This window comes from Moschus berezovskii, chromosome 9 (genome assembly GCF_049115385.1).
Source record: "Moschus berezovskii isolate FMDL1 chromosome 9, NW_MosBer_1.0, whole genome shotgun sequence".
NCBI lineage: Eukaryota > Metazoa > Chordata > Mammalia > Artiodactyla > Moschidae > Moschus > Moschus berezovskii.
The window spans coordinates 33,092,962-33,107,328 of record NC_142468.1 but is presented as its reverse complement, the minus strand read 5'-3'; the positions used below and the strand labels follow the sequence as shown (position 1 = coordinate 33,107,328).

The window sequence follows — 14,367 nt, the reverse complement described above, 5'->3', positions numbered from 1 at the left end:
ATTCGGTTGTCAGAAAAACAATCCCTCTGGTGGTTAATTAGACATACTAGCCTTTATAAAGCAATAGGAAATCATTCTAACGAAAATCCTTGACCTGTGGATAGTCCCCAGAGTCATCTAGCCCACTATACATTCTGGAATCTGACCCAATTCCTAAACTTCAAGTGATCTCATTTTAAGTAACTCATCAGGCAGGTTGTTCCTAGTGCACAAAAACTGACAAAGCACATTTTTACTGGCATGTGTTCTCCATTAACTATCACCTTTTAGCTTGCTATGTTTTTTATAAACTGTTACTCCACAAATGAGTGCCTTCCAAGTGCCAAGGCCTGTGACAGGTTCTAAACCTACAAGGTGAATAAGGTACAACTCTTAGGATATCATAACTTAGTGAAGGACATTTAAGTAGACAAAAAAGTAATGAAGAAATATAGAAAGTGGTATAAATCATGCAAAAGGAAATACATGAAATTCACATGGACAGACTACCTAGAGCTGCAGAAATATCAAGAAAGCATCACTTAAAAAAGCAGCTTTTGAATATTTGACAATAGGGCAACATTCTAGATGGTGAGAAAAGTATGAATAAAAACAAAGCACTGGGAAAATACAGAGCTTATGCAGGGTAGCCATGCTAGTTTTAGTGTGACTGTAGAGTGACTTCACTTTCACTTTTCACTTTTATGCATTGGAGAAGGAAATGGCAACCCACTCCAGTGTTCTTGCCTAGAGAATCCCAGGGACGGGGGAGCCTGGTGGGCTGCCGTCTATGGGGTCGCACAGAAGCGACTTAGCAGCAGCAGCAGCAAGTAATACCTGAAGGGAGGAAGTATGAAGTAAGTTTCGAGAGAGGTTGATATGACCTTCAGGAAGGGGAGACAAAAGAGTCTAGATGCTTTATTTCTGTATAATTATAAAATTCTCTTGGAATGACAAACATTATGTAACAGGACACATACACTAACACCACCACCTAATATCTAGCATCATTATAAGTACTTTACATCTATTAACTCATTTAATACTGATCCTAACCAAGTCAGCTCTATTACTATCCCTATTTTATAGCTGAGGCAGAGGTTAAGAAATCTACCCTAAACCACCCATTCCCACAAAAAGCCTGGCCACATCTACATATTCTAAAGCTCAAGTATCTTCTTTGCTATTCCTGAATAATTTTAAAAATTGTAATTCTAGTGGGGACATTGGGGAGACCTAAACCTTCTAAGTAACTCAAGTCTTTGAAATATACAAGATAAATATTTTAATTTTTTTCAAAAATGAAAACTGTGATAACTAGAATTACCAATTTTCAAGGAACTCATTTTGAAATGTATAGAAATATCACATCACTATGTTGTGTACCAGAAACTAACACACAGCAGTTTGTCTATTATACTTCAAAAACAAAGAAAAAAAGAGATCGGATTTGTAGTCACCAGAGGTGGGGAGTATGAGGAGGGGGAAATTAGATAAGGGTAGTCAAAAGGCACAAACTGCCAGTTATGAGTACTTGAGATATAATGTACATGTTACCTTTCTTGAACTTAGTTCAAGAATCATTCGTTTTTCCTCCGTTTATTTTACTTAATAATCCACTTCAACTTTGCTTTCCAAGTTGTACTTAAAAACTCAGAAATAAGAAAGCCCTAATAAAAGCACCAAAATATCTAATGGAATAATGGAATTAAAAGTCAGAATACAGGGAACTCCCTGGAGGTCCAGTGGTTAGGACTCCTCACTTTCACTGGTTGGGGAGGAAAGATCCCACAACCTGCACCACACGGCCAAAAAGTCAGAATACAGAAAACAATACAAGGTCCAGCATATGCCTTACCCGCCAGGGACCTCACAGGCACTTTCACAAAAAGAACAAACACTTACTGTTCAAGCTCTAACTGCTGCTGCTGCTAAGTCACTTCAGTCGTGTCCAACTCTGTGTGACCCCATAGACGGAAGCCCACCAGGCTCGCCCATTCCTGGGATTCTCCAGGCAAGAACACTGGAGTGGGTTGTCATTTCCTTCTCCAATGTGTGAAAGTGAAAAGTGAAAGTGAAGTCGCTCAGTCGTGTCCGACCCTTAGCGACCCCACGGACTGCAGCCTACCGGGCTCCTCCATCCATGGGATTTTCTAGGCAAGAGTACTGGAGTGGCTTGCCATTGCCTTCTCCACAAGCTCTAACTAGCATGTTTAAAACCAATTTCACCAACTGGTAGTCTCTTCTGACTTTCCAAGTTTATTAATGGCACTTTTTAGAATCTTGAGTTATTTTTCCTTCTTCTTTACTTCTGTCATCAACAGGAAACCAAATACTATTCCACTCTTTTTCTCACAATCTTGTGCTCACCTATTCTTCTCTCCCGGCCCTGCTCACTCTAGTTTCACCTTATGCTGACACCCCCGCAAGAGTATCTTAATGGTTTCCCTACCTTCAATTCCTGTGTCACTTCTCTAGTCATACTGGATACTGTTTCCAAGTAATTTTCCAATAATACATTTTGTATCTACTCAAAAATCCTCAACAAAAATAATGAAAATCAAAACGGAAGTCTTTATGCAAAAGTATCTGCAGCAACTTACTACTAAATATATAATGAAGTCAAAAGATTTAGGAAACAAAATATCAAAATTCTCATATATATATAAATGGACAAAAGCCTTGAATAGACAACTTGTCCATTGCTAAAACTCAGTAAACGAAATTATGAATAAAGGTCCCACTTCATTAACTAACAACAAAAATATTACAAAGAAAGAGTTCAACATATTTTGTACCTATTGAATCAGCACAAATGATTATAATTAAAGGCTACCCAAGGCTGGTAGTTAAAGTCACACAAAAGGTGACAGTGTAAATTATAACTTTTTTTGGAAAACAACATGGCAACGTTTCAAACAGTCATAAAAATGTTCATACATTCTTATGCCATGATTTAAACCTTTCAAATCAATCCAAAAAGAACAATGCAAAAGACAAAAAATACTCTATGTGCATAGATGATAATTATAGCACAATTTTTCTATTATTGCACAATTAAGCAACAGAAAAATAAAGTTAGACATAAAATAGTTTGATGGGAAACTTTCAGACATTAAATTTACTGTGGAGGCCATGCAGTCATATTGAATACCTATTACAATATTAAGTAATGAAGAAAAACAAAAATTTCTCTAAGTCTAAAAAAGTGTATGCGCACAGACTGGAAGAAGCAAATTAAAAAATCTAATGTTAGGGTGGGATTAGAAGTAATTTAATTCCATTCTGATTTGTAAAATGTGAAAATAAACAAAAAAAATCACTTTGCTCACGTCCCAGCTCTCAAGGCCCTCTAGAAGTTTCCAAAACTATACAACACAAGCACTATATAAAATTCTGATGTGCAACTAACTCTAGAAACCTTGACAAGCTGGCTTCACACAGTATCCCAAGGTAATCTTTAATCAGCCATCGTTTCCAAACTGGTTTTCTCGTTGTCCCAAACACAGCTTTTCTTAAGTAACTGCATCCTTGTTCACAACCTTCATCCACTTAGAAAGACTTCCTTTCTTCTAATTCTACGTATTATATATCATTAACCTTGAAAACTCTCCAATGATGGCTAAAAATATTTCTTTTTGTTCTGTATTACATAACCAATTTGTTGCAAAAAACAATTCGATTTAACTATATACTGAACTTTGACAAATCTATTTTTCTCATATGCCACGATTTAAATCAAAATAAGAAGACATCTACTAGGGCAAAAGACCATATAGTTTTACGAAGGCTGCTTTGGCTGCAAAGAAGAAAATTTAGTTAACTTTTCAAAAAATAAGGAAACCATTAGGAAAGCACCTACACTCAACACAGCAATTTGCTCTACTTTTTAATATACAGACATTCAGAGATAACTGTACAGTGGGACAAATTCTATCATTTTTAAAGAGACAGACATATAATAGTAACACGGCCAATCTTGATTACTAAAGAATATTTAAGTGAAACTGCATACCAGAAATATAATCTCAACAGATAGCAGATCCAGGTCTTTTAAAAACTGGAACACCTTTCTTCATTTTTCCAGAGTGAGGTTCCCTCTGGAAGACAAAGACTTTTTTGAGTATGCTATATGGCCCCCCACACAGAATACTGCTTTGCTTCATTTCTAAACACTTTTCCTGATGAGACCTTTGTATGTCAAGTGTTTTACTATAGGTTAAAAAAAAAAAAAAATCACGAAAATATTCACTGTGCTCTGTCATTAAAAATTCAGAAACGGGAACACCACCAATGGGTAAAAAAAAATTCACAGGTATGTTCTAATTTTGAGATTTCAGTCTAAAATATCACATGAGCGTGCTCAGTCACTTCAGTCCTGCCCGACTCTTTGCAACCCTGTAGCCCACCAGACTCTTCTGTCCATGGGATTCTCCAGGCAAGAATACTGGAGTGGGTTGCCATGCCCTCCTCCAGGGGATATTTCTGACCCAGGGATATCAAACCTGCAGCTCCCATGCTGCAGACGGATTCTTTACCACTGAGGCACTGGGGAAGCCCCTAAGATATCATGTCCATGAAGCTGATTTTAAGCCCTTGTTTGAATCCTTGACCAAATAAAAACATTCTGCTTTCAAAACAGTTTTTCTTCATAAAAACATTATTAAAAACTTGACAATTTTGATTCTGAAGAAACATTATTCTACCAATTTCGGCTCACTGAAAAAGATTACAAAAACCAATTCTATCAAAATTAACTTTCATTTATTCCTAAGAGATGATTTATAAGTGTTCAGTTAATATTCACCTCTAATTACCTTCCACTAAAGTATCATAAAATCTTGAAAACAAAAGAGAAAAATGTCATGAATTTGTCTATTAAACTATTCTTAATGGTTCTCTAAATCTTTATTACATGAACAATTACAATTCAGTTCAGTTCAGTCGCTCAGTTGTGTCCGACTCTCTGCGACCCCATGAATCACAGCACGCCAGGCAAGTATTTGAAACATTAAAAAAATTTGAAAGTTAAGCCAGCACTGGTGAAATACAAATTTTCAGAAGAGAATTACTGTTAAAGAAAACGTAAGTCTGCTTATTTCAAGTTTTCTATATTTAAGTACATAAAGATTCATTCGTAAGAAATAGTGATAGCATACATATATCAAGTAGGGTAATGTAACAGTGATTAAATGTGATGAGAGAGGCACACGGAGGGTCCTATAGTACAAAGGCACCTGGGAATGACCCCAGTTCAATTCCCGGATCGCGAAGATCTGCTGGAGAAGGGATAGGCTATTCACTCCAGTATTCTCGGGCTTCCCTGTTGGCTCAGCTGGTAAAGAATCCTCCTGCAATGAGCAAGAGACCAGGGTTCAATCCCTGGGTTGGGAAGACCCCCTGGAGAAGGGAATGGCTACCCACTTCAGTATTTAGGCCTGGAGAATTCCATGCCATTGACTGTATAGTCCGTGGGGTTGCAAAGAGTTGGACACAACTATGACTTTCACTTCACTTTCAGGAAGGCTACATGGAAACACAGTTAAACTCAACTAACTCTACCATAAAAATAATTTGTTTTTAGTAACCTGAAATGTCATTTTTGCATAACAAAATGTTTCACTGTACAAACGCCTAACTGTACTAGAGCAAAAAAATAAATTTTAAGAAAATACTCCTAAGGTCCAAAAAATTCTCATTTATTTTACTATATGGGTGACACAAGAGACTGGTAATTTTACCTTACTAAAAAAGAGACCCAGGAGATAAAGCTCAAAAATAAAGCTAAATTATATAAAGAAAAGGGGGGGCAGGAGAAGAAAGAGTAATAAAAGGAAAAAGTACAAGAAAAAAAAGTAAGAGCAAATGCTTTGATGGACAGTGGTATGATTTATTTGCCCTTTTATTTCCACTTCTAGAAATTTTTCTGAAGAAATAATCGGGCATGTCAGGAAATACCTAGACGCGTAGAAATTTTAGTCATAGACATCAGTTCTCAGAAAATCTTTTGTAAAACACGCACAAGGATTTTCAGACATATTACTGCTATTATAAAAATTAAGAGATCTGATTACATAAAATATGGCACATTTTTATCCTACTATGCAACCATGAACGCATACGTCCCCAGTATTTCCCAAAAAGAAAAAAACTTGAATGACAAAATGAGCACGACTAGAATGACCTTTATTTTGTAAAACAAAACCAGAGAAAAAAGAGAAATCTCTCTGAATAATATATAAGTATGGTATAATCCGCAATCACCTTTTGGTGGTGGTGACACAAGACATTTCACTTTTTTCTCTTTTGTTTTTTTGGTAATTTCCACATGCCCACCGAGAGGCATTATTTGGATCAGATAATAAGTTTTAAGTCAGGCAGTGGCATTACAGGTGATTACCCCCTGGGGAAGTTGACTAGTACTACATATTCTATGATTTCCTTAAAAAAAAAAAGGTTAACTTCCAAATTCTTACTGAAACATCTTTTCTATATGCCACATTTTTAAATATGGAGAAAAAAATCATAAAAATTTCCATATTATTCCTTGATAAAAGTATCAGTTCAGTTCAGTTTATTCTAGAAATGGGAACAGCATGAGTGGGTATACAAATTCATGTGTGTCCTAACTTTAAGAATTCCTTCTAAAGTGTCAGTGTCAGGAAGGGAATTACACAGATTCATTTGAACCCTTGACCAAAAACTTTTAAAACTACCACTCTTTGATTTTGTTATTTATGGCTCTGCTTACTGATCCACAAAAAACTTTCCAGGTACTCTCCCCAATTCCAAACATTTTTAGAACATTAGAACTCACCTCAGGAATACTCGCAGATGTCAGTCACTGAGCTGTTCTGTTTTCTTCAGACCAACTGTTAAAAAAGCCCAAATAAATCATTAAATCACTCTATCATTTTCTAGTCTGGAGCCCCACCAATACAACCATAGGGTTCAAAACAAGTATTATGAGGATCATTTCAAGCAGCTATTCAGATCAGTGTAATTAGGTGACTCAATAAAAATACTAATAATCATTGCATTTTCTTAACAAATAATTCTGAAAAAATTGTCCCGAGTGAAAAATTGATTCAGCTTTAGTAAAGATGTCCTCGAGTAAATTTAGTCAACGTGGATTACTGTCGATATTTTACATTTTCTTAATTATTTCAATCTTTAAAATAACCTGCCCAAAAATAGTCTATTCCTACCATTTCAAATGAGGGTTTTCTGAAACAGCACAAGATCGAGCAAAATCAACGGCTGCCCTAACAAAGTCCTATCGGGGAGGTCCTTTCATTTAATGTGTTTTCAGTCCCCGCAAATCCACTGCTCTTTCCTTTCGAAAAGCAGCGTGAGCCCCGTGCACTGTGGCACAGCCATTTGTCTAAGGTCAGAGCAGCAGAGTCGTGCTAACAAGGGAATTCGAATTCCTCAGCACCCAAACTCAGCGTTTCTTTCTGTCTCCTCATTGCTTAACCGCGTGAGGAGCACGCGGAAACACCTTCCCACGCAGGATGGGACTAAGAACCCTCCCCTGAGGAAACTTCAGTCGGAGGCCTTGGTCGCAGACCATGACAAGCTGCCGAAACCACTTCCAAAGGGAGGACGCACTGCTCTGAGATGAGCAGAATCCCGAAAATCCCTCACATTCCCAAGAGGAGCCCAAACGGTCAGCCCAGAGAAGGAGACGTGCACGTCCCCTCCGCCCCTTTCTCTGAGGCCGCGGGAGACGAAGCCTCGCCCCCTCTCAGCCCGTCCCCCGCCCCCGCCCGCGCCCGCGACCAGCTCCCCACCCCGGCGCCGGGAGCTCTCTGCTATGGCCGCCGCGCGGCCCCCTCACTTCCGGTGCCGGTGCCGCTAGAGCTGCGCCATCCCCCAGTCTACCGGACAACCACCGCTTTCAACTGACCTTTCTGAGAGATCCGGACTCTTCCGACCTTCACTAGATGCTGTCCTAGAGGAACCGGCGGATGGCTGCCGCAGTTAAATGAATTCACGGGGTAAAGATTCCGCTCTCCTCTCGCCAGAAACATAAAATGCGATACAGCTGCGGCCACCTCTGCCCAGACAAAATGGCGCCGAGAAGCTGGTTCAGCGCAGGCGCCTTGGAAAGACCCTGCCCCGCCCCCGTGCAAGTCCTGGCCGCAGCTCCGGGTTCGGTTTCCATGGGACACTCCACCGCCAATCCTCGTGCCGCACTGCTCTTCCTGACCCCTCAATTGACCAATCAGTGCTCAGTCGAGTACATCCGTAGTCGTCTTTACCAATCATTTTTCAGGACTTGCTTACTCAATACCTGATTCTCCAGTAACGTTAGTCTTCGGAGACAGCCAATCATAAGTGGAAGATGTCCTACCTGCTGTTTTTCGCACCAATCCGTGAAGTTTCAGAGCTACATCCAATGAGGACGGCAGGTAGCGAACTCCAATCCGAAACTCTTCGGCGTCATGAGCAGCCAATAGGAGTTCGTGTAGAAGCGAGTCTGCTCAACAGCTTGTTATTTGGTGGATTGTGGCAGTAAATCGGGCGAGTGGGGAACCCGGCGCAGGAACTGCCGCCGCGGCCGGGAGTGGTGCTTCCCGGACGGGGGCCCACGGGGGTCAGCGGGGCGGGGGACTCGGGAGCTGACAGCGCGCACTTCACCCACAGTTGGTAGGTGGGGAGAAGGGAAGCGAGGGTACTGAGTGGACGAAGCGGCACTAGCAGCTGGCGCTGCTGCCCGGGGTCCCGGTGCAGTTGGAAGCTTAGGAGGTGGGGAGGGGGATGCTTGGCAAGCGGGGCGATGAGCACCGGGGAAGGGGCAAGTCGTGGAGCAGCGGCAGCAACTGCAAGAACAGCCTCCGCAGCAGCCTCCTCGGCCGCTTCCCCAGGTTCCCCGGGAAAATGGCTGTGGGCTGGTCGCGCCGCTAAGTTTGCTTCCGCGAGGCGAGGAGCGGACTGCTTAGGGAAGCCTGCCCCCAACTCCGCGGTGCGTCCTCCCGGGTGGAGTCCGTGGCAGGACCCGAGGGGCTGGTGGCTGGTACCGCTCTGGGCTGTACAAAAAGTTGAGGCGGGCGCGGGGAGGAGGCGGCGACTGCCGCTGTGCGGCTCCCCTCCCCTCCCACACCCTGTCCGGGCCACCTCCCCTCCTCCTCTCCGCTCCCCCCCGCCCCAGCCCTCTCCCCATCGCGGGTCTTCCCTCCCTCGCGCGCCTCCGGGCTGAAGGCCACAGCCCCTGCCCCATTGGGTGAAGAAGCGCTTCTCCTTCCAGACATGGTGCAGAGCGGAGGAAGGAGAGCAATGGCGCCGTGACACTCCGCTGCCGCCACCGCGGGCCCGGGGCGGGCCGAGGGGGCCGAGCGGCGGAGGCGGGGCGCGGGCCGAAGTCGGGGTATCCGGGGGGCGGCCGAGAGAAGGCTGGGCGACCGCGCCTGCGAGGGGCCCGGAGAAGCCCAAACGGCGCTCTGCCCTTCTCCGGAGCAACCCGTCCGGGGGTACTGAGTTGAGCATTCCGGGTCAAAGTGGCTAGCGAGGCGGGGGCGCGGTGGGCCGCTGGCGAACTCCGCGGTGGAGCCCGCTGCCCCTCGGCGCCGGTGGGGTTCTCGCCGCCCTCTCGGCTCCTGCGTCCTGGCTGCCCTCGGAGGGGATCTTATCCCTCCCCTGGTGAGGGTTCTGCCCCTCCCCGCTGGCGTTTGTTTACTTTCTTTCCCCGGGTCGCTCCCCTCCGTTGACTGATTCTGTGCCTGTCTCCCTCCTCCCCTTGGTTATAGCGACGGAGAAGATAGCTCGTTGAGCTGGAACCCCATAGATCGCCAGTGAAAATGAAGGTAAGTGGAGTCGACGCTGCTCGGAACCTCGTGCCCTGGACACTGCCTGTCGTGAGGCTGGTGCTGTGGAATGTCATTTTTTTGGCTACTCCAAATTGATTCCTCTACTAAGCAGAGCTTTCTGAAAATGAGGACGTGTTGAATGGGTAAGAGATGATCATTGTGTCTAAATGCGGTCAGTTTGGCCCCTCTCCGAAGCAGTTAGCACTTTGGAAAGGCTGCTGCAGCCTTTCCATTGTTGTCCATTGGGCTAGTATTTTTAAACACTTCCTGTGTTGGCAGCAACCTTTGCAGAAGTAAAGCTTTTGTCCTGCTTTGGGGGATTTTTTGAATTTTTTTTCTTCCCCAGTGCCAATGAGATTTTCTAAAGAAGGAATGTGTGTATTGTGTTAGGGACATACCATTTCTTCTGGGGATAAAGTGAGATTTTGTGGCTAGAATATATTTGAAGGTGAATGAAAACTAAATTTTGTATATTATTATCATAACTAATAATAGTTAATTTCAGTTCAGTACTTATAGTAAATATTTTAAACATATACCCAACCTAAAAAAAAATTCTTCTGAAGACAACTGATATTGCAGACATCCTGTGATGTTTAAAGGGAAAGGAAGGTATATCAACCTGTAGTTCTGAGGTGTTGAATGTTTCAGGTCAGATAGTTATTTGCAAAAAGTATTTCTCATCAATTTGCATTATTCATAAAAGCACTAACTTTAAATTTGATTTCTTACTCATTTACTGTTTCCGTGTATTAAACTCTGAAATACAGTTTTTTCCCAAACTTCCTCTTGCTTTCCTATCTCCTTGAAGTTTTGAAGTGACAGTGTACCTTCTTTAATGTTAGTTGGGAAAATATAGAATGATAAATCATTTTCTACTTGAAAGTATTTCTCTAAACTGTACCCTGTCACCATTGCACTTAGCAATATTGAATTGAATTTGTATGCATATACTTAACTTTTGAAAAAAGTTGGTAAAGTGACAGATTGAGATAGCAATCATTCTGTTACTGTCAAGATTAAAATGAATGGAGGAATGATATTTCTCACATCTTTCAGTGTATCATTCTGATCATGACCATTTGCTGAAAGCAGATATTTTCTTTCTGAAACTTAAAAAAAAATACCAAGATTAGTGTGATAAATTTGGTACTACTACCATCAGTTCACATCTCTGCATTAATGAGATAATTTAGATTTGAAGCTCTAAAATGCGGCACTTAGCCAATGGTTTTTCTAAATAATGCTCTTTGTCAAAAAGATTGGCTTCATTAATTATCTATACTGTTACAGTGTATCCAAGATGTTGCCTTTATGGAACTATATTAAACATTTAATTATGTACTTGTTAGTATGAATTTTAATAGCAAATTTCTTTTAATTGAAAATAAAATTTTCAGGAGGCCATAAGTGAATAACTTAAAATTCTATGAGACAATATAAATAGACTTTTTCTGGATTTTTAAATTTTTTCATTTCTTAAATATATTGTAAAATTGTTGAATCATTTTGTACCTAGATGAGAAAATACTATGTTTCCCTACTGATACTTTGTAGTTACAATTTAAAATGTTTTATGTTATCAAGATATAGTTTATTAAGTAAAGGATGGCTAATAAAGTGCTTTAGGAATATTTTTCAAATTATTAATGATATTAATAAGCAGATAATGTTAACGTTCCTACTACTTGAAATATAAAACCTTTCAATGAGACTTGGGGTTGGAGTTGGGGAAAAGAGTAGTGACTTTCATATTTCATCTTTCTTTCATCAGGCGGCGGATGAGCCGGCCTACCTGACAGTGGGAACTGATGTCAGTGCCAAGTACCGAGGTGCCTTCTGTGAGGCAAAAATTAAGACTGTGAAAAGGCTGGTAAAGGTTAAGGTAATTTTTCTTTTTAATGCAACAGCTTTATTAACTCAATTGAAGAGAATTAGGGGTGAGGAGACTGCGAATCAACACTTTATTTATTGAATCATTACTTCACTTACTGAATCATTAGTATGTGAATAACTGTTACATACAAAACTGTAGGAAAGGCACATTAGGAACTGGGAAATAAAGAACTCAAAATGAGAAATTATTCCAAACTGCTGCTGTGAAAATACTGTACTCATGATACTACTTCCCATTATTTGGATCTTTCCTGTTTGTGGTGGCTATAATCTGTTGTCTTTCCTTTGCTATTATTTACGTAGAGGCGATTTCAAGTGGTTAGAAAAAGCAATAGATTACTAAAAACCGTGGGAATTATAATTTCAAGACAACATTAAAAATGATTTAAGAATTCTATTTTTAAGATGCTTTTATGGCCAGAAAAACAGTTACTTATTCCTGTACAGTATTTGGAAATATAGAAAAGTACCGAAGGAGTAAGACCAATAGTTTACCTCAGAAATACCAGTATCATTTTTATGTTTCCTCCAAGTAATTTTTCTATATAAATGTTTTTAATAATCTTAGTTATTTAGACTACAAAAGTAATCCATGCTTATTATAAACATTTTTAACATTCTAGAGCTGTATAATAAAATTCATAGAAGTCCATTTTGATAGTATGCCAAAGAGATTTGATGTGTTCTAGATTTTGGGCTGTGCCTTTCAATAACAAGTGTTGTTATTATTCATTGGATCATACTCTACTTTCAGTTTTGCAATTTGCTTTCCTACAAAAATTAAGCACTGTGAAAGGAGAAATTGTTTATCTTGTTCTGTTTGGAATACCTAGATTAGTACCTTCTACATAGTGGGTGCTTAAAATGTGTTGAATAAATGAAGTGTTGAATAAATGAATGAACAGTGGGTCCAGGACCAGCATCATCAGCCTCACCTAAGAACTTGTCTAAAATGCAAATTCTCAAGTTGCTACCCGTGACATACTGAATCAGAAACTCTGAGGGTGGGGTCCAATGATTGTGTCATAACAAACCCCCAGGTGTTGTTAATGCGTGTTGAAGTTTGAGAACCATTGAACTAGAGGAATGAGATTTGTGTGGTGGACAAATAGATTTATCTATGATTATTATAAACTTTGTTTAAATTTTCATCTGATGATGAAACTTTTCTCAAGTATTGTTAGTATGTCATTTGACATTCATTTATTTCTTGTTTCATTATATCCTTTTTTACAATATCAGGAATACAGGATCTGCTTACCAAATATTTGCTTGGAATTCTTTTGAGAATTTTAACTTTCTGTTAGCATCATAACTCTTTATAGATTAACTTACTGAATTTAAAATCAATACCATGCTTGCTCCGGGAGGTCTTATCATACATAAATTACCTAGAATTTGAAGTTTATCCTTATTGGGTACTTGTTCCCTTTCAGTTTCCCTCTCCCATCAACCCACTCTGTTAATGTGCTATGCTTAGGGGCTCAGTCGTGTCCAACTCTTTGTGACCCCATGGACTGTAGCCTGCCAGGCTACTCTGTCCAGGGGATTCTCCAGGCAAGAATACTGGAGTGGGTGACCATGCCCTCCTTCAGGGGATCGTCCCAACCAAGGGATTGAACCCAGATCTCCTGCATGTCTCTCGTATTGCAGGGAGATTCCTTACTCTCTGAGCCACCAGGGAAGTCCCTCTCTTAATAGAACAAATTATATATGTAGGATGATCTGTAGTAGAAAGGAACACTTATTTGTGACTAAATTGCTTATCATATTACTGTTTAGGTTTATTTTATAAAGGACCAGAAAATGTGTTTTTAATTTGTTTACCTTGCATATAGAGGATAAAGTTTGATACTTTTTTTATTTTTTGGGGTAATATACTTGGTGACAATATGAACTTTTATGACTAGTTGATAAAAAGGAATGAAGGCAGTTTTAAGGTTTTACTGTAATCACTGTAGATTATAAATCTTGTATAGTTAATTCTGCAAATATTTATTAAGTGCTTATGATATGCATTGATACTTGTTAACTGCTGCAGATACAGGAATAAAAGAGGATTTTAGCCTTCAAGGAGCTCACGGTTAATGGGAGAGACAATAAACACAAACATAAGACAGTATAATAAGTATCATACCAGAGGAAACCACAGGATGCTAAGAAAGCACAGATTAAAGACATTTTTGTTACAGTGTTACCATAAATATATTACTTTAAAAGTAACATGTGAACTGTTGTGCAAAAATGTTTTTTAGGTACTCCTGAAACAGGATAATACTACACAATTGGTGCAAGATGACCAAGTAAAAGGTCCTTTAAGAGTACGTATTTTGTACAGTTTAAAGTCTAAAACGATTACTCATAAATTCATACAGTGATTTATTGGATTTTACATGTGTAAATACATTTTTAAATGTTAATTAGAAAACAACAATATAGATGAGGTGTTGTATAGTTAATATAAATTATGACATTAACAATATGTACTGTTAGTTTAAGAATGTTAAATGTCTTTAAGAAGAGTATTTTAACATATGAATATGAGTTTCACTGCTTTTTGTTTTGATTTCTTGGATTGAATATTTTGTTTTTCATATTGTTACCACGGAGGGTTAACTTGTTAAGTGTTCTATACTAATGTAAGTCTGAATGTTCTGTTGTTCAGACTTACCAAGTAAACTAT

The 14,367-nt window shown here is 39.8% G+C and overlaps 1 protein-coding gene and 1 long non-coding RNA gene across 10 annotated transcripts in view; one reads left to right on the top strand and one right to left on the bottom strand.

Annotated features, from left to right (window-relative positions):
* The window catches only part of LOC129562422 (uncharacterized), a 29,621-nt gene extending 21,565 nt beyond the window's left edge, over positions 1-8,056 (bottom strand). For all 6 annotated transcript variants that reach the window (XR_016038180.1, XR_016038181.1, XR_016038182.1 and 3 more), the window contains exons 1-3: positions 7,889-8,056; positions 6,797-6,851; positions 3,995-4,079 (exon numbers count right to left, since the gene is read on the bottom strand). This is a non-coding gene — a long non-coding RNA (uncharacterized LOC129562422). The remainder of the gene's footprint in view (positions 1-3,994; positions 4,080-6,796; positions 6,852-7,888) is intronic.
* Positions 8,057-8,484: 428 nt separating this feature from the next.
* Positions 8,485-14,367, top strand: part of ARID4A (AT-rich interaction domain 4A) — a 62,676-nt gene continuing 56,793 nt past the window's right edge. For 2 of the 4 annotated variants that reach the window (XM_088839566.1, XM_088839564.1), the window contains exons 1-4: positions 8,486-8,631; positions 9,729-9,785; positions 11,563-11,673; positions 13,940-14,005. In XM_088839566.1, the coding sequence (XP_088695692.1) occupies positions 9,780-9,785; positions 11,563-11,673; positions 13,940-14,005 (183 nt within the window). In that variant the 5' untranslated portion in view covers positions 8,486-8,631; positions 9,729-9,779. Of the gene's footprint in view, positions 8,632-9,127; positions 9,622-9,728; positions 9,786-11,562; positions 11,674-13,939; positions 14,006-14,367 lie in introns of those variants that run through there. The other 2 variants (XM_088839565.1, XM_055436640.2) reach the window with 2 other exon arrangements.